The following is a 20,000-nucleotide window of genomic DNA, read 5'->3' as shown; positions in this document are numbered from 1 at the left end:
CATGAACACCATCCACTCCGGATCTCCGTCAGATCCATGCCCACACCACATCTTCAACAAAGCCAGCACATCCATCGCACCCCATATCCGGAAAGTCATCAACACCTCCTTCGAGACAGCAATCTTCCGGGAGAGCTGGAAGCACGCCGAGATCAACGCCTTACTCAAGAAACCCAAGGCGGACCCCAAGGACCTCAAGAACTTCCGGCCCATCTCCCTGCTCCCGTTCCCGGCAAAGGTCATCGAGAAGAATGAACAACTAACCCGCTACCTTGAGGAGAACAACATCCTGGACCCTTCCCAGTCCGGGTTCCGCAGCAACCACAGCACCGAGTATGCCCTCATCGCCGCCACCGATGACATCAAGTCCCTGCTGGACAATGGAGAAACGGCGGCCCTCATCCTCCTGGACCTGTCAGCCGCCTTCGACACCGTCTGTCACCACACACTACGAACACGCCTCCACAGCGCTGGAATCCAAGAGAAGGCCCTGGACTGGACCACCTCCTTCCTCTCCAGCAGAACACAGAGCGTCCGCCTTCACGCCTTCTGCTCCGAAGCCACCGAGATCATCTGCGGCGTACCCCAGGGCTCATCCCTCAGCCCAACCCTGTTTAACATCTACATGGCACCACTCGCCCACGTCGCCCGAGGGCACGACCTCAACATCCTCTCCTATGCAGATGACACCCAGCTGATACTCTCCCTCACCAAGGATCCCCACACCGCCAAAACCAACCTTCACGAAGGAATAAAGGCTGTTGCTGAATGGATGAGGAACAGCAGACTGCAGCTGAACTCAGACAAGACGGAGGTCCTCATCCTCGTATCCAGCCCTTCGGCCTGGGACAACTCCAGGTGGCCGACCGCACTGGGAACCGCTCCAACACCCACCGACCACGCACGCAACCTAGGGGTCATCCTAGACTCCACCCTCTCCATGACTAAACAGGTCAACGCCGTCTCCTCCTCCAGCTTCAACACCCTCCGCATGCTCCGTAGGATCTACAAGTGGAATCCCACTGAAACGAGAAGAACAGTCAGCCAGGCCTTTGTCAGCAGCAAGTTGGACTATGGAAACACCCTCTACGCAGGAGACTCGGCCAAACTCCTGAGACTGCTCCAACGCATCCAGAAAGCCTCTGCACTCCTGATCCTCGACATCCCTCGCGACAGCCACATCACACCCCATCTGAGAGACCTGCACTGGCTCCCGGTCAACAAGAGGATAACCGTCAAGCTCCTCACCCACGCACACAAGGCACTCCACAACACCGGACCAACGTACCTCAACAGACGACTCAGCTTCTACACCCCCATTCGCCAGCTCCGCTCCGCCGACCTCGCCCTCGCTACAGTCCCCCGCTTCTGAAGAGCTACCTCAGGCGGCAGATCGTTCTCCCACCTCGCCGCCAAGACCTGCAACACCCTCCCCATCCACCTACGCCAGACCTAAGACCTGCTGACCTTCAGAAAACTCCTCAAGCCCTGGCTTTTCGAGCAGTAGCAGCATCCCCCACCCCAGCGCCTTGAGACCCTCACGGGTGAGTAGTGCGCTTTACAAATGATATGATATGATATATGACATGAACCTGTGGGTTGGATTTGTGAAAGTTAGAAGTGGAGTGGTAACGAAAAGAGGGAACGCAGGTTTTTGTCGTGTAAAGGAGTGGAGTATTTCTCGAGTGATCATTAGAAAGGCTGATTAATGGTGCAAATGATTGTGTTACATGAGATTTACATAATGAGATTTACATATTGGGATTGACTTAGCAAAGTATAGTCAATAGACGATAAGTAATACACAAAATACATGTACTGCGCATGTAAATTGAATATGCTTATGGTAAATATTTTGTTGCTATTCATAGTTACCCATGAAGAAGGGTTTTTGGCCTGAAATGCATTGGGTTTCTAATAAACACTGCCTGAAACGAATCATGCACTAGTGTTTCAGTATGAGGTCCGGATGGGCACTACAGTGACATGAGAATCTTGGGGAACGGCATAAAATTCCTGCGTGTGGATTGAATTAAAAGCGATTGAAAAGTGGAACTTTATGAAATTTGAATACATGGATGATTAGCAGAAAGTTGGAATACGTAAGCGCATAAAATAAGTAACGCAAATTAGCAGTGCGGCTGGGGGGTGACCAAATGCACCCTACACTTTGAAATATGTGTTCAAATTTGTAGTGTCGATTGGGCAAGGCACTTACTCCAGCAAGGCACGCATTCACATGATGAAAAGATGAGAATACTTTGGATGAAACAGGTGTGCATTCTACACCCCCACTGATCATTAACGCAGCTATGGGCTCATCACCAAATCAATAAGCACAGGTAAACTATGCTGTGGTCGGTAAATTCAACTTGTAGGTGTGTCTACATTTTTGAGGGTCTCAAACACCATTAGCAAGGATGACCCCAGAAGCTATGCAAAAAGCGCACAATGCCTTGCCTCCCTCTGTTAGACACCAGTCTCAATTACCGATTTTCTCTAATCTCCCCATATAACACCTATCCCAATCCCATCTCCTTGGAAACGTCAGCAATTCACAAATGTCCATGCACTAGAGACACACATTTAGAATGGGAAATGCATTAAGAGCTACAGTGACCATATGGTCTGGTAATAGCCCCTTTAAATATCATGTTCTCCTTACAATCAAATTTCAGAATATTGGGCTTTGGGTTTTAGGATTGAGATCAGAAACACACAAATGGTGATGGGAGGATCCTTGCAATTTGTCTATCCAATGCTAAGTACTCTGGGTAACATTCCAACCCATCGTTGTTTTAACCACCATGCCACCTCAGATTATACCCAGCTATATGTAAATCAGTCTTGACAAAGCTCCAATAGGAACACTGCAGAACCAAACTACACCCGACTGAGGAGCCCAAATCATGCCAAAACTGCATATGTTCTGGTTCAGAGAGGACCTCGTGCGGCAATTTTGGCTGTATTGTTCCTTTTGGTGCAAGCTCAAGACGGATTTGCATATTGCTGGGTCTAATCTGAGGTGGCATGGTGGACAACAGAACAATGGGGTGGGATGCCACCCAGAGCAATTGGCAGTCGTTAGGCAAATTGCAAGCACTCCTCCCATCACCTTTAGTGTGTTTTTAGGCGCAAAACTCGAGATTGCCATCAAGGAGGCTGCCACTTACAGGCCAGGTCATACATTTCACAAAATATATGAATAGTAATAATGGCCAAAAACTCTTTAGGTTGTGGTGGGCAGTCAATTTCTTACTCGTTTACATTGGTCATTTTGTATGTTCTGGGGATGCGTACAACCAACATTCAAATACATTTAAATTGCAGTAAAAAGTACAACATGAGAATGGGTGGCCCTAATATTATTGGTTGCAACAGCTCAAATGAGAAAAAGCATAGTAGTAATTCAGCAAAATGCCATGGACAACAGGAGTGGCAGACTGCACACTTTGACCAGTAAATAAGGAAACTACCATAAGCTAAGGCTGCTTAAAGATTCCTCTTTTCCATTCTGGTCCTGTTACTGCCTTCAAGGTGGCAGAGACCCCAACAGTAACGTTGTTGCCACAGGCTCCAAAGAGTAAGCCAGGGATAGTAGTGGTTTCCCAAGAAAACCTCTAATTGAGGTCCATGTGTAAAAGATGGAGGACAAAAATACACTCACCTAAAAGCAGACCTCCCCCAGATGTGTGATGAGAGGAGCTTCATAAAAACAGAGTTGGGACCACTTAGGATTTGAAACTGTAAAGGGAGCCCTCAAATTCTTCTGTGAGGATACTAACAAGACCTCCCGAATAGTCTATTTATTCAGAAGTCTCAGAGAAATAATCTTTTAGGAATAATAATGCTATAGCCGCCTGGTCCGATCATTAATTAATACATCCTGCAATTAATACACAGTAACAAAAGTACAAGACAAGCCTGCTGAGTTGAGACGTACCTTGAGGAATTATGGCGGTCCTGGAAGACGGGGTGCTCGTTCATTAGGTAATATTTGATCACAACAACCACCGCCAAATAGCAAGCTGAGAAGGTACCTAGAATGCTAAAAGCAAAGGTATAGGAGATCAGAGGCTGAGCAGAACCATTGATGTTGAGCTCTATTTTCAATAAAATCATTCCCAGCTTGTTCATACAAAAAGTTCATTCTAGAGACCCCACCACACCTCAGGTTCATAAACAAGTGGGGCAAATGACCACAATCTGAATTACAGGCAGTAGTGAAACTTATCTGCATGCTGATCTGGGGCTGGTGCAGTAGAATGTCCAAATGTTTGCCTCATCTGAGGACAGGGGTAGCAAAGGAAGTGCCAGGAGTAGCAGAGAGCAAGCGAGAGGTCACAGCTACGACTCCGGACTACTCCCAAATGATGTTCATGTTTGTGGCACACACCTCATCCACATTATGGGCCCTGGTTCCAGGTACATTTGGTGGATAGCAAAAGAATAAAGACAGCTGACAAATGTAAACACTTCTACAAGAAATACTTCAATACATGGATGAATATCAAAAAGGATACTAGAAAACAGGTAAAATGTGCAAGTTCAGATTTCCAATGGAACAGAAAGGATTTCAGTGAACTACATTTTTATGCATAAAACGTATAGTATAAAATAGTGAGACTTCAAACTAAACAAAATGCTTCACCTACTATATTTATTAAAAAATGTGTATAGTGCAAACTAGACCAACAGAATTGACTGTGCTTTAAAAATATAAGTGATCAGTAGCATAGTTGTACACAAAATATGATATATACAAGCAAAATCTAAACAAAACATTCACATAAAAATTATTAAGTATACTTGAGGTAGAGAGTTTAGTTGGACAACAGTGATGTCAATTTTCATACAGTTGGCCTACGCAGGACTTGTGTGGACAGATCCTCAGGAGATAAATAGTGATGGAGCAGTAGTTCCTTCTTAAAAGTTTAAGAAGTTTAAGGAATAACGTTCCATATCCGGGGTGCATTTCTCAAGAGGTGTTTCAGAGTCTTTTGTTGAAGGCCGCAATTTCTAGCCACAAGTTGCCTGAGAGAGCATGTAACGAGCTTTGGATGCAATATCGGCTACTTTGTAGTAGCTTCGAGCTCCTATTTAGCCTATTAAATTATATCAACAGGAGAGAGATGGGAACGCTGTAATCAAAAGGTATAAAGGTTACTGGTGCTTGTCCTACTCACTATGGGTATTTTCAATATGGCAAAGCCTTCAGCCACAAACAAATTTAACTATGAGGGCTGGGGATGGGCGAGGGAAGTTTACTATGGTAATCCTAGTGTTCTTCCACATCTAACACTAAAATCCAGTTTTAGGCAGCCTCTGTATCCTGAAGAAACTCAGAGACAGGCGTCTGATAGAACAAAGCTGCATTTTCAGCAACCAGACCGATAATCGCAAATAAGTGATTTGGAATTCTGTTTCCCTCCTTTGAAGTGAGTCCCAGGTTTTACATGCAAACCTTCTGCCAAAGTACAACATTGGTCATAGGCCCCTTTGTTACTTGCGCTGTGGTGTTTCTTGCCAATAAGCACCGTTACTGGTTTTGGGGTGTCCTCAGTCTCAGAAAGTGCTAGAGCAGTCTGTTTCATGCGTGTGCTTTCCTATTTTATTTGCCCGAATTTGCTCCCTATAAATAAAATAAACATCTAATACTTTTCAGGAGATTGAAAGATTTAGCTGTAAATGGGCGTCTTGCTGGAGAGCAGAAACTTGAGCCACAATTTGAGATCCAAGCCCCCTACCTGCTCTTGAAGGAATCCTGGCTACTCTCCTACTCTATACCATTGAAGTCAAGCATTCAAATGGAGTAACTAGATTATTCCACTGGAGTGCATTAGCATCAGAGGCTGGGGGCAGCAGTGGTAAGTTATGGCTCCAATCACGGATACATCCTAGTAACATATCGCCTTAACCCCTTCCATGCTCATGACGAGCTCAGCTAGTCATGCAGCACAGTGCTCCTGTGCTCATGACGAGCTGAGCTCGTCATGACCACACCCGTTTTTATTGCTGTGCAGCACAGCAGGGGGAAAACTCGAGCAGCGATGTGGTTAAGACCAAGATTTAATGACTCACAACTGGTCAGCCACAAAAAAGAAACATTATAGAGTAATGGAGAGAAAGAAAGCATTTCAGGTGGTAAGTTTAATCAGGCCGAATCTGCTGTTGAAGCAACACCAAATTTGGATTAGGCAAAATTCTCAGGTTCAAATAACTTGGGCCTGATTAGGATGGTCGCCTGCCACCCTAATGGAAATGGGGACCGCCCGACAGTGTCGGGTCCCACAGGCCAAATTACAATGCGACTGCCATGGTGGTGGTCACATTGTACAGGTTTTCCATTGCGGCATGTGCTGCTGGCTGCAGCACCCATCGCAATGGAAAAAAGGGATGAGTAACAAATCCCTGTACTACTTGACAGGCACCATGCAGTGACTGTCACTTGGTACAGGAATCAGTTGCCCACCACGCCCAAAGAAAATGGCCCAGGGTGAAGGGGGGCCCACTACGGGCCCCCAATGTCAATCCCCACCAGCTTTTCCATGGCGGGTGAACCGCCGAGGAAAGGCTGGCAGGGAGGGACCATCCTAATCCCTACAGCAGTGCCTGGTAGGCACCGCCACCATTCTAGGGATTGGGAGGCCCTCCGCAGCACTGGCGGGCTCAAGGAGCCCATCCGATGCGTGGCGGTCAGGCTTTCTGCCCACCTGCACACCGCCTGCCATCATTATCTGGCAGGCGAAAAAGCTGCTTATGATGGTGAGGAGAGCGCCACCAACAGCCTGTCGGTGGCAGTCTACCCGCCATCCTGATCAGCCCCATAGTGCCTAAAATGAAGTATCAATGAGGGTAGAAAGCAAAAGCGTATCAGCAGTTATAAACCAAGCCAAAAAATAAAAGAGAGGCCAGACGGCTGGGTACCAGCTCTCTTTTCTAAAGAGAGTGAAGCCATATCTTCCTGCTGTTCAAGCTGTCATACCATCACCTCTGGATCGTGGGAACACCCTTCTCCATGGACTCTGACTCCACACTAGCACCCATTACTGCCTTCCACCACGCCTCAGAATGGCTCAACCAGGGACCAAAAACATATTGTCACATTAACCCCATTCTGATGGAACGCCGGTGGCTCTCTTTACCAGCCTTCATCCTCTTCAAAACCAATTGCATCATTTACAAAGGCATAGTGGCCAGCACTCTTGCTTAACTTGGAGACAAGCTCACTGTCTCTGGTGGTTCCCAGCACACCTACAGCCAGGACAGTATCAGACAGCAGGCCTCATCCATCTATACATTCAGAATGTGGAAGAACATCCCCATGTCCATCATGACCACACCAATGCTGCGCCAACGTAGGAAAGAGTTGAGGCTGCACCTCTTTGAAATATGCTACATCACAATGCATTAACAGCCCACAGACCAGCTACTATACCTCTCACTCGTTGATTTGACACTTCTGTCTGCCTTTCGGCTCGGATTGAGTTATAGAAGTACCACATACATGCATACTGTCCTGCTACCAAACTACTGCTGCCGCCATTTTGCCATCAGTAGCTTTAAAGAGGAAACGTGGTGAATGACGTCACACTAGGTCTCAAAACCCAGGCAGACAACATCAAATGACCATTCTGTACTGTCATTTGTTGGTGGCGTTTAGAGACGTAGGACCTGAGTAAAGAGAGATTTTTTTTCTCTACACTGGGTGACTCGCTTAAAGAGAGTCCCTATATCCCTCAGTGTGCCTATTTGAGTATTTGCATTTACGATTTTTTAAATATTTAAATGAACAGCTTTATCAATACATTACGTTAACAGTGATGGCTGCAGCATTTTTATGCGACAACTGAAACCCTCTCACAGAATATGAAGCGGGTTTTCAGACAGTGGCTAATAAGTGCTTACTTCGGCTCTGGAGTCCCAGTTTCTTATCCTTCGGTAATAAAAGATGAGGTTCCCGAATGATGGAACTCACACCGCTATAATTAATGACTTCGCAACAACCATCAGTAAATGGCAAATGTAATTATCATCTGAGAGAAATTCATTTTAATCACATTCGCAGTAACAAGCGGCATTTATATTCATGGGGCCAGAACAAACCGTTGCATTAGGGAGCCTGCTGCACTTAGCAAATAACGCGAGCTGATTTATTTATCTAAATTACACGATTAATGGCCTGCATCATCATGCGCAGTGAATGAACATAAACAAATGGTTGGCAGTCCCGCAGAGGAGGCCCAGGAGCTGGACCCGTTTTCTTCGATAGAAGTAGCTGGAGACCAGGATATCTGAAATGGGAAAGGTTGCATTGAACATCAGAGAGCCTCGACGCCAGACAACATAGGCCTGCTTGTAATCGAGCTCTGCACTTTAACCCCTTGGCTGCGGCGGTAATTCCGCCGCAGCGCTAGGGGGTAGGGGGGGCGCGGCGCCGCCATGCTCGTGACGGAACCACTCGGTCACGAGCCTCGGGCGCGCTGTGCTTGTGACGGAGTGGTTCCGTCACGGCCCTGCCCGCTTGATAGAACGCGCCGCGCAGGCGCGGCAGCCGGGCCGGTGACGGAACCACTCCGTCACCAGCACAGCACATCCCTGGCTGGTGACGTAGTGGTTCCGTCACCAGCATCGATGAGGTTAAAAGCTCTGGGTAACCCTCTGTGATAGGCTAGACTTGGGCATTTGCAAGAAGCAGCGCCATTTTGGGCATGGGGAGGGATGGGAGGGTTTCCAACCGAGTCCTTCAGGACAATGCTGAGAGACTAGAGGGAGAGCACCCCTCTCAATCGACTAGAGCTACAGACCTTGGAACTAGGAACCAGGTACTGATACTGGCTCAACATCCTGTGATTCTGGGCAAATCGCAATGTCGCCAAGCCCAAAATCTCATCAACTCTGGTTCTCTTGTAAAGCACCTTGGCCCAAATTCGAACTATGTAAAAATACAATTTAAAAAACCCACAAAAAAAACCTGGAATCTGTCACAGATTAGATTACTGTTGATCTAAGGTTCAACAAGCCTATTTCACAAATTTCGATCAAAAATGGAGTCCTAAATTGGCAATTCAGTGATTCCAATTTAATTGCGCCGTAGGCGTCTGCTGAAAGGATTATCATTAGGCCAGTGGGTGCAATCTTATGGCAAGGAGTTTTTGCAGTGAACGGGTGAGCCAATTGATGATTAATGCCAAAGAGCTAGAAATGGGAAACCTTCCTGGGAAACCTGCCTACTGGGGGATAGTGGAGGCTTTTGGCCAAACAATGACATCATGCAATAATCCAGGAATGCTTTTTAGTGGAGAACTTCCACCAAAAATGCAGTGTAGTCCAGGGCCGGCTTTAGGGAGGGAAGACTGGTGCAGCCTCACTGTGTGCTGAATTGGAAGGGGGCAAAAGTCCCACAAAAAAGGTTGAGGGCACAACAGTAATGTCTTTTCACCAATCTGCCTCTTTGCTATAGAAGGTCTAAATTATGCTCGGTTTAGGCTAATCAAGACCTCCTGATTTTATTAAAATTACATAAGTTATATTCTTTCGTACAGAGGGCTTTCAGCAAGCCCTTGCTATCCGTTAGTCTGTTGAGTCATCCACATTTTTCTTCTACCCGATACAGTGTACGGTATGTGTAATGTGTTGGCCCACTTCAGCCATTGGCTAATTTAGTTCTAAGTGACACCATTCTACTTTTTCACGAGGAGCACATCTGCACACAAAGTAGTTACCATCAGTGCCAGGGGGTATTGCAAGTTTGGTTTTTGAGAATTTGCATTAGCAATTCAATATTTGTGAGGGCTCGATACAATCCAACAAAAACTTTTTTGAAAAACCATGTTAAGACAAGCATTGACAAAGCCATAATGCTAGAAGCCAAGGCTAGACCCATTAGCCTCATCACTGCTCGCTTTTTAAACTTCACTAACATTTAACAAAGCAGTTCATATAAATATGTTCTTTACCCACCTTATTGAAGGTGAGACAAATTGAGTCCAGTCCACCCAAACCTAGATAGAATTACAATTGCTGGTTAAGGTGGTCACATTCACAGCAAGGTGTCCCACCCACAATATCACAAGCTTTCATAGACAGGTTTCCTTTTTTGTGTCGGGGGGGGGGGGAGGAGGAGAACAGGAGTCTCCTCCTAGTCCCAAAGGAATGCCTCAAGGTGCTGCTGCAGGGATTGGAGAAGATGTAGTCCTGGCCCATTGATATAACTCCGTAAAAAAGGATTTTATACAGAGATTTTCATTTTTGATGTGTGTTTTTGTATCATTAGACAAGTAATTTAGCTTGGGTAGACACTGCTAATCCGGGCCAAATTTTTCTGCTCAACGTTTTTAAAAATAATAATAATAATAATAATCCACATTTGTATAGCGCACAATCACCCGTTAGGGTCTCTAGGCGCTGGGGGCCGTCGGGAAGATTAAGCAAGCTATTGCCCAGAGTCGCATGGTGCTGGGCTAACCTGCCGCCGGAGCCGGGGATCGAACCCTGATCCCCAGATTCCAGCGTCAGTCACCCTGGCCGCGGCGCCACACCATGGGGGATTTGTTGCAGTGATTACGTACTATTTCGGGAACCATGAGACCTATATACTTAATCTTGCTGTCCAAACATAGGTTTTTGGGGGTCAAGTAGTCAGAGACAGAAAATAACTCCCCAGAGCAACCCTTCTGCCATTTTCCAAAATGGTGGCTCTATAATGATGCGTTTTAGTGATCATATTGGTAATTTATGTTAATATTGTTTTTGTATCAGGTTTTCCATGGATTCAAATTCGTAAACATGAGCGAAACAGGTTATGGCAGAGGATCTTTATCTCCTGACAGTGTTTCCAACTATAAAATCGGAGGACTCCTTCAACAAAGAAAAAAAAGTGTAATATGGCAAACTAATCCAAAAGAAAAGCTAACATCGACTGTGGCTGGACAAAAGAGAGTTTGAGATGCTGCAGAATTACGGCAAGACGAAGCTCAAAAAGATCGAAACTGATGGGTGAAGAGGATCAAATATTTTATCATTGTAACAACAAGTGCTATAAATCTTATATAATGGAAAAAAGCCTGGAAAAACAGTCAAAAAAATAGCAGGAACCAGTAATTCCCAACATGAATCCAAGTCTTCTGAGAAAGCAATGAAAATCACACCCAATGCCCATCCACTTAGAAGATCAATGGCTCCACATCAACCTCCAACAACTGATCAGAACGTAGGGGATCTTCAATATGTTGTCTGCGGTTTAGCCAGAACAAGGGCCAAAGGATTTGACCAAAGTACAGAGTATGCGAGTCTCAAAAGACAAACACATTTCTATCTGTACCTATTTTCTTCCAAGTTGATGTTTTCACCCGAGTAGGTGATTTTAACAGTGAAGTGTATGTATTTGCAGACGATTTGTATGCCCACATGGAAGCTGTATCATCTTCGGGGAATGGAAGACCCTCAGGGGGACTTAAAACTTGGATGTGGACTACTGTAGAGGTGGTGTTGAGAAAGGTTAAGATGGACTCCCCAGAATTATTGTGTTTGTCTTTCAATTCCTCTTGGCAGTACTTTCTATTTCTATAATATCTATTGTAGGTCTGCTGCAAACAACAAAAATCCCATTGTTCTGGAGCATTTAAATGCTCATTTAGCCTCATTTTCCACTAGTGCCAGGGAAATTGAATGGGGCAACTTTGTCCCTTGAGCATAGGGTCCCCGTCCCGCCGGACCAATTAGGATAAACTATGGTCTCTTCCAGTTTTGGAGATTGAGTCAATTAGGAAATGGACAGCAACTGCAATAAAAAAACAATGTGTTGGTCTTAAATCAGGAGCTGGGAGCCTGCAATGGCAGATACAATTCTGACAGGGCAGGGTAGCATACCTTCAACTGGAACCAAATCAACCAGGGTAATAGATTATTTCTTTCTAGATTTTAAATTATGGACATATTTAAAGTAGATGGTTATACCCCGGCAAGACAGTGACCACAATGCCTGGTTTCTTAAGTTAAGACTAAATGTTAAAGGTTCACCGGATATCTCTAGAGAGCCACTGGACAGACGATTGAGCGATTCCAGTAAAAAGCTCAGGATCAAAGGGAGTAGTGTGTAGAAATATCAGATGACCCAGGCCAGATCTATAGAGCGGTAGCTGAAGGGATGGGAATGGGGGTGGTGTCAATTCAAACGAGGGAATACAGTATATCAGTGAGGAGAATAGCTGAGATCTACCAAGGGATGTTTGAAAAACTAAAAAGCTTGTTCTAAATTGAGGCTAGGTAAGCAGTAGAGAGACCGCAACCTTTGTCATGGTATAACAAGCAGGGTAGAGTAGCAAAATCAAATCAAGTTCTAGCCATAAACAAGCAATACGGGGCCCTAATTCAGTCAGCAAGGGGTGCCCTGAAACAGGCTCTTAATATAGATAGAAAAGAGTTAGGATGAGGAAGGTGGGAAGAGCCTCCAATCCCCTGCTAAGCAAAAAGATCAACTTTTCATTTAGAATGTAATGTCCTTTGGTTCCAGGGAGGGCACTGTACTATAGCGACTGATATTCCACTCAGCGACTGGGTAGCACTTCTCTGATCTGTATGTACAGCCGGGTGAAATTGTAAACAGCCCATTTAAATAATTGAACAAAGGACCTGTAAGACAGACATTTGGTATTTGGGGGATGTTTCCCACAATCTCAGTAATCAGGAATGACAATAGCTCTTCTGAAATATTTGTCGCGGAAATCTGCCAGCAATTAAGGGCATTGTTCCCAATAAAGCACCAGGTTTAAAAAAAATTCTGGGGTACTTGTTCCAAGGTGAGGTCAACCTCTAGTGAGCCTACATTTCACCACTATTCACAGCTTTTCAGCAAGTTGTGCTGAAGTTGACCCCATTTATAAAATAGGGCCCTTGTGAATGCCCCACTAACTAAAGATCTATTCGTCTGTTCAATAGCTTTAAAAAGCTATTTTTCAGCTTCTTACTTGGTAGACTACAAGATTGCATGACAGATCTCCGCTCCACTTTTGATTTAGTCCCTAGGTCAACCTTATGGTGGATGATGAATGAGTTGGGGGGTGCCTAATTATCTCCAAGACATTACAGTGAGGCTGCACAACAGTAACTATGTGCAGGTTAGGTGTGGGAAGGTGGGTGGGCTTATAGAGCCATTTCCCGTCAGTAGAAGGGTTAGGCAGGGGTGCAGACTTGCCCCCACGCTATTCTCATGCGACATCAACATCCTTATAAAGCATTTAGATCAGGGTGATAATGACATGTGGATTCCTGCCCTCAAGTTTACAGACCAAAGCCTCCACATTCCACATCTCCAAATCTCCAAATCACCCTTGGGCAGTTGAACATTGCTGTACCACTTTCAATTGTTTTGAATTGAACGGGCCCTCAAAATAAACATGGCCAAAACCAATTTATGGCAAACCTGGGACGCATATTAAGGGCAGATCTGACTTTGGCAGGGAAACCCCTAGAGAGTGCGCAGATATTCACTTATCTGGGCATTACGTTAACAGAGCAGGCAGGGTAGCAGGTAGATATTATGCAGTGCAGATTAAGACTAGAGAAAGTAGCAGAAGTATCACAAAGCTGGCACATAATTCTGTGTTCCAGCTGGCACTACAGGTCAATTAACACCAAGCCCTGGGGACGACCACGTAGGATACGGAATTATGGGGCCATCTAGACGTTTCTTCGCAAGAACTGCTAGAAAACACATTCATGCAAACAGTGGGTGTCCCTATAAGTACAACTTAATTGCCACTAAGGCTTTACCTGGGTTTGAAACCCCTTTCAGACTCTTCTGGAGGAGGATCTGGGCCACTCCAGAGCTCCGCCCATACCAAGATGGATTAGTAGAAATACTCAGGCTGGTGGGTTGGAGTATTATACCTTGCATATTAAAGCCATGTTGGGGGAGACCAGGCTACCATCATTGTGGAGTGCCCCAAGAGAGGCTAGGTAAATTTCGAAGACTAATATTAAATTAGTATATTAGCAGCAGAGAGTCATTAATACACTCAAATACCAGGCACAGCTCTTCGACCGATGCCCCTCTCTTAATTAAAGGCTCATTCACTAGAGAAGATTTCATGGAGAAGATCGAAATACACCCTACATCATATTCTGTTGGCTATGTGGATACCCAGGGCTAAATTTAACAGCCACATATCTGTTGTTATTCTATTATTGTACGTATATGCATTAAAAAGTGCATTCTTAATGTTCTATTTTATTCTGAACCCTTTTTCTCTGCTCACACAACAGTTTTAATTATGTTTTATATGAATTTGCTTTTAGAACATATTTATTGCATTATGATCACTAATGTTTTATTATTGCTAATTTTTGTGCTTTCATGGCCTATAATCAAAATAAAGTTTGAACAAATGTATATCCACCTGAATGCACAATTAGCGCCCAGCAGCAACATAACTGCAAGGCTTCAGTTAATTTTGCACTCTTTCAAAAAAAAGTTTTAGTTGCAAAGTTACTCTTGAGTGCTGGTTATGGGTTCACATTCAATGAGATCAGAGAAATAATGGTCAACATTGATGAAACTGTATTGATCCATAAAAATGAAATTAAGATTTTTTTGGTGAGAATGTACAATGACGGAATTAGTTTTTGCCAACCTAACAAAGATGGAGCCACTTATGGTGTTGTCAGCTGATTTGGCTCCTGAAAGTTCTTGCTGCCAAAATAAGATAACCATTATAAGAGACATCCTGAAAGATTTAGAATTTAGACTTAATGACCAATTTAGTGAGGCTCCAGAGCTCCCCAAATCATGGGAGTCAACAAGAATGCCCAACATCGTCTAAACGTTTTTTACATCATTGTTTAATATCAGCAAAGCAAAACTGTAACAAACGAAAATTCTTGAGTTCGGAACAGAAGCCAACAACATTGATGATCGCTTTAAAGATATAAGCAAAGAAGTGGAAGACAACCACATGCACCGACAAGGCTTATGCTATGCAAATGTATGATCTTTTACAAATCATTTTGTTATGAATTACATCATGGCAAAAAGAAAACTCTGCTACACATGAAGACTGCCCATGCAATCAATGACAAGTGCAAAAGTAGAGAGCTAAACACTTCAATGAATAGGATTGGTGTACACCTTATAATGACATTGTACGGAGCATAAACTTGGTAGCAGCTCATGTTGTAAAATCTTGTGAATCCGACAGCACACCACTTCCGAATCACATTACCAGGAAAGGATTTAAAATTGCTGCTCTTGATAATTTTCTATTTTGAAGTCAGTTCTTTTTTGTCTGGAACATCCAGTGCACATGATACTGCCATTGTGCTTTTTGTAGACGGACCATGAAATTGCCGGCATAAATAAACAAAACTGCAAAATGATAACCCAACTGTCTTGCCAACGTGTGCAAAATCACTACAAGCCATCAACACGTCCCAGTAAACAAGAAAATTTCAAAGAGGCATAGGACATGTATCTTCTACTTGATGCTGAAGTCCGCAAAACTGATTTAACTGAATTTATCATATCACTTATTCGGTGCAGACTGAAGGATGAAGAAAAGCTAGTTCTTCTGTGGTTTGGAATTCATGCTCTGATCTCCCAGAATATTGTCCCACTGAAGGTTGGATTTTTACTTCAGTCACAAACAGTATATACCGCTCTAAAACGAAAAAACAAAACTGTCCAGTCAGTACTGAGCTGAACGCATGTTCGTTTGTGACAAGGTATACTTATCATATTGGAGGCTTTAGAACATTGCATTGGAATGCTTCCTGGAACAAGAATGACAAAATAGATTTTGAATATCTTATCTCAGAAGTGAACTAGGCACGGGGTGCACTTCATTCAAAAGACAATGCAAAACCAGGCAATTTTCAACACACTCCGTTCAAATTCAGAAAACCAAGTTTGTAGAATTTGTCAAAGAATGTGAAGAAAAATCAGAACTTAGCAAGTATTGGAGAAATGTTCAACACATGATAGCGGTCTCCTGCTTCTGTTAAGCGATGAACTGCTTGGAGTGGTACGGAGCTTTTTGAAAAGAGGCATAGCACAAAGCATCCTTCAGAGTATCAAAAGCCTTTTGACAGGTCAATGTCAAGTTTACTTTCTTTGGCATCCTTTTGGAGGTAAGTTCTATGAGAAGAGTCACTAAAGACCTACAGTCCTTCACAAACATCCTATAGTACCCAGTCAAGCCAAGGCAAAATCTGACTTGGGCCTGGGTTGTTGGAGCTACCCAGTCCAGAATTGTCTGGATCTCGAGTTGGAGTGGCTGAACTTGGCCTTCACCTACCAGGTGACCGAAGTACACAATTTTTCCCTGCCCTTTCTGGCACTTCCATGCCTTGATAGTGAGACCTGCCCTTCTTAGAGCCTCAAGAACCTTGCCTGGGTTGATCAGGTGATCCTGCCAGGTGGAGATTGGACAGCAATATCAAGATAAGCTGCACTAAAAGATTCAAGCCTAGCAAGGACTGTGTTCACCAACCGGTGGAAGGTGGCAGGGTAATTCTTCAGTTCAAAGGGCATCACAGCAAACAGGAGTACCAATTTGGGATGGAAAATGCTAACCTTTCTTTTACTCATGGGGTCAGACCCATCTGCCAGCACATAAATGTGAGATCAAATGTACTGAGATATTAGGCTGCCCCTAACCAGTCTATCAGTTAATCTGCTCTAGGGTTTGGCTGTGCATCAGTTTTTGTCACAGATTTGAGAACGACATTTTGGTTCAACACACTATCCTCGGTCCTCCTGAACTGGGACCAGCCACTGCTGTGATTTCCTCGCCAGGCGTGGTTTTTCATGACACTGCCCTCTACTACTGGCTTGAAAGAGCACAGATTACATTAATGTATCCATCGTCCTGATGATGACCTCAAATCATAGAGGTTGAAACGCTGTCGACCCTGCAACGCCATTTGCGGCATTCCTTTGGTCAAATTGCAAATAAAGAAACCTTGTATATAACTGTAAAATATTGTATATTGACCACCACAGATTACTGGTTTACCCTGCGCCGCCTCACGTTGTTTCATAATCACTTGTGTCACTGCGCCGTTTACTCACCTTTCACTTTTACAGTACACTTTTGGTTACCACAATTTAATTGTGCTACTGTGCTTCTATACATGAATAATATAATTTTGTACTATCCCTTGGTCTCCCTTGTCCTTTCCTTTCTGCTATGTGATTGATTCACACCTTCATTTGTCTGCTTATTTAACATTCCGGTTGAGTCAGTGGGTTCACGGAGATGGTCAGGTCACACCTGGGATCCCATTTGGATGTTAGCAACTGTAGGTGTACTAGAGTCATTTTTCTCATTTTTCGTAGCTCCAGATCAGTGTCCTAGTGCTTTACAATCATGACACCAAGCCTTGTTGGGATCCCAGTTCTTTCCCTGGTACCCTCCTTTAGACTGAAGAGACACTGGGGCCTTCCCTCCTGAGGAGGTTGTTGGAGGCTTTTAGAAGACTTACTTTTAGGGTCACCTGCTTTCCCTTGGAAAAAAACCCTCAATTGGTTTCTAGTGAGTTTTGATTAATTGTATTGGTTGATGTTCAGCCCTGATGAATTCATGGAATTACTTACCCAATGACTAAACACGTGTTGGCTGATCTCTACAAGATGAAATCATAACACCATTTATGTTGGAAACTTTCATGGACTGTATGGAAACCTCATCTGATGTGAAGAGCTATTGGGATTATATGCTCATTGACCACTACGTGGATTAAAAGTGGATTTACAACATCTACCTTGTTTGGACATTACCAATTCTGTACTTTTTGAGTGCTCAGACTATATATGTTGTATATTGTATGCCCCTTTGTTGAGGAGTTGTATTGGGTTGTATGGTAACCAACCCTTGAGCACTGTGTGTGATATGCATTCTATCAACTTTCCCTATACTCATTGCAGAGCATCTATTGTAGCAAACCGGTTACCATATCCTTATAAGCAGTTCAATGTTATCCTATGGGAAAAACAATATTGCATTTTAACAGGTAAGTATCACACTTACAAATCCAGTCTTTGGGCCCAAAGGTCAGCAAGGAGCAAGGGTCAGGTGAGTACAACAACTGCACAACCAGCAGCACAGGGGTGGCTGGGCGCAGAAATCAAAGTCAGAGTTTGGCCCAATGCTTTTTAATGGAGACTAGGGGTACCTGGAGCCACACTTCTTGCAGGTAAGTGGATTAGTTGCAGGGGCCAAGCTTTGGGGTATAGGACTAGCACATGGGACCATAAAGCATCACCAATCAGACACCACCAGTGGCATAGGAGAGGCTGGGTGCAGGGTGCTCTTTCACCATAGGGTGCCCAATGCTGTTCAATGGAGATTCTTCTCTTGACAAACATGCTGCAGGCTTTTCACTGGAGGTTGCAGGAGGGAGACCAACAATATCAGAGGTAAGTAGAGAAGTAGGATTTGTAGTGGCACCGTCGGTTCTGCTCACCAAGGTCCAGGGGTTTCAGGTGCAGTAGTGCCTTTAGACGTCAGAGTCTTCGTACCAGAGGTGGTCTAAATCAGGGGGAGCCTCTGGATTCACACTGCAGGTGCAGCTGTACAGATCAGGAGGGGTGAGCCAACACTGGATCCGAGGTCAGGATCGCTGGGAGACTTCACCGCACATGTGAGCCACTCAGATTTAGGCAGCAAGCATTGGGTGCAGAGAGGGCACGAGACGTATTTTCGCATGGATTTGGGGTCCTTGAAGTTAGTCTCTTCTTGGACATGTCAACTGAAGATTGGAGTCTTTTTCAAAGGCAGCAGTACTCCTAGGGTTTCAGAGGTTGCTGGCTGGAAACCAGGTTGCAGGTTCCCAGAAGCGGGAGACAGGTCGGTAGAGCTAAGTCAAGGCAGTCATATTCAGGCTTCTCAGCAGGGATGTGTTTTGGTCATTGCAGAAGTTCCAGATCTGGGGGAGCCACCTAAATACTAGATTTAGGGGGGTTTTAGGGGAGTAGCAAACAGGGCCAATGGGCACCGTATCTGAGGAGACTACACCCTCTATTATGCCGCCCTCCTGTGGGAGACTATACAGAAAAGGGGGTGGTGATGAACAGAGTGTCTGAATTAAGCAGACCACTCTTACCCAGTCCAAAGATCAGGGCTTGATCCATCACCGTTATTTATCTCACTGCCCCATCCCAGCTCAGAACCTGGCTATATGCAAATTAGTCTGTCCCTGGCCCAGTGCATCATGGGAACAGGGCAGACCAAACTACCAAGCCAATTCTTCACCAGAAAGGAGACAAGCTACCGGGGACCGGTTTCTGGCATTTCAGCCTCTTCGGCCCGGCTTGCTTGAATCCTGATGGAGCAGTGAGAAAGGGACTCATGTCTGAGTATACCCTGCCACACCTATAGTGGCCAAAAACGATACAGAAAAGGGGGTGGTGATGAACAGAGTGTCTGAATTAAGCAGTTTCCTTCCCAGTGTAAGAATTGGCTTTTGTAGTCTGGTCTGCCCTGTTCCCATGATGCACTGGGCCAGGGACAGACTAATTTGCATACAGCCAGGTTCTGAAACTGGGATGGTGCAATGAGCTAAAAAACGGTGTTGGATCTAACCCTGATGACTTGACTGGGTGAGAGTACTCTGCTTAATTCAGAGACTCTGTCCATCACCACCCCTTGTTGTAAACAATTTTGTCCACCCTAAGCGTGGAAGGGTATACTCAGATGTGAGTCCCTTGCTCATTGCACCATCAGGATTCAAGCAAGCCGGGCCGAAGACGCCTGAAATGGCAGAAACCGGTCCCCGGAAGCTTGTTTCCTTCCCAGTGTAAGAATTGGCTTTTGTAGTCTGGTCTGCCCTGTTCCCATGATGCACTGGGCCAGGGACAGACTAATTTGCATACAGCCAGGTTCTGAAACTGGGATGGTGCAATTAGCTAAAAAACGGTGTTGGATCTAACCCTGATCACTTGACTGGGTGAGAGTACTCTGCTTAATTCAGAGACTCTGTCCATCACCACCCCTTGTTAGGTC

At 44.8% G+C, this 20,000-nt stretch overlaps 1 protein-coding gene across 2 annotated transcripts in view; it reads right to left on the bottom strand.

The window, feature by feature from the left end:
• SLC38A8 (solute carrier family 38 member 8) overlaps positions 1-20,000 on the bottom strand; it is a 401,988-nt gene that overhangs the window by 126,398 nt on the left and 255,590 nt on the right. For both annotated transcript variants that reach the window (XM_078671218.1, XM_078671219.1), the window contains exon 4: positions 3,944-4,048. In XM_078671218.1, coding sequence (XP_078527344.1) covers positions 3,944-4,048 — 105 coding nt within the window. The remainder of the gene's footprint in view (positions 1-3,943; positions 4,049-20,000) is intronic.

Source organism: Lissotriton helveticus, chromosome 12 (genome assembly GCF_964261635.1).
Source record: "Lissotriton helveticus chromosome 12, aLisHel1.1, whole genome shotgun sequence".
In the NCBI taxonomy this organism is placed as follows: Eukaryota; Metazoa; Chordata; class Amphibia; order Caudata; family Salamandridae; genus Lissotriton; species Lissotriton helveticus.
Note: the sequence above shows the minus strand (reverse complement) of the source record. Positions and strands in the feature narration are given on the sequence as shown.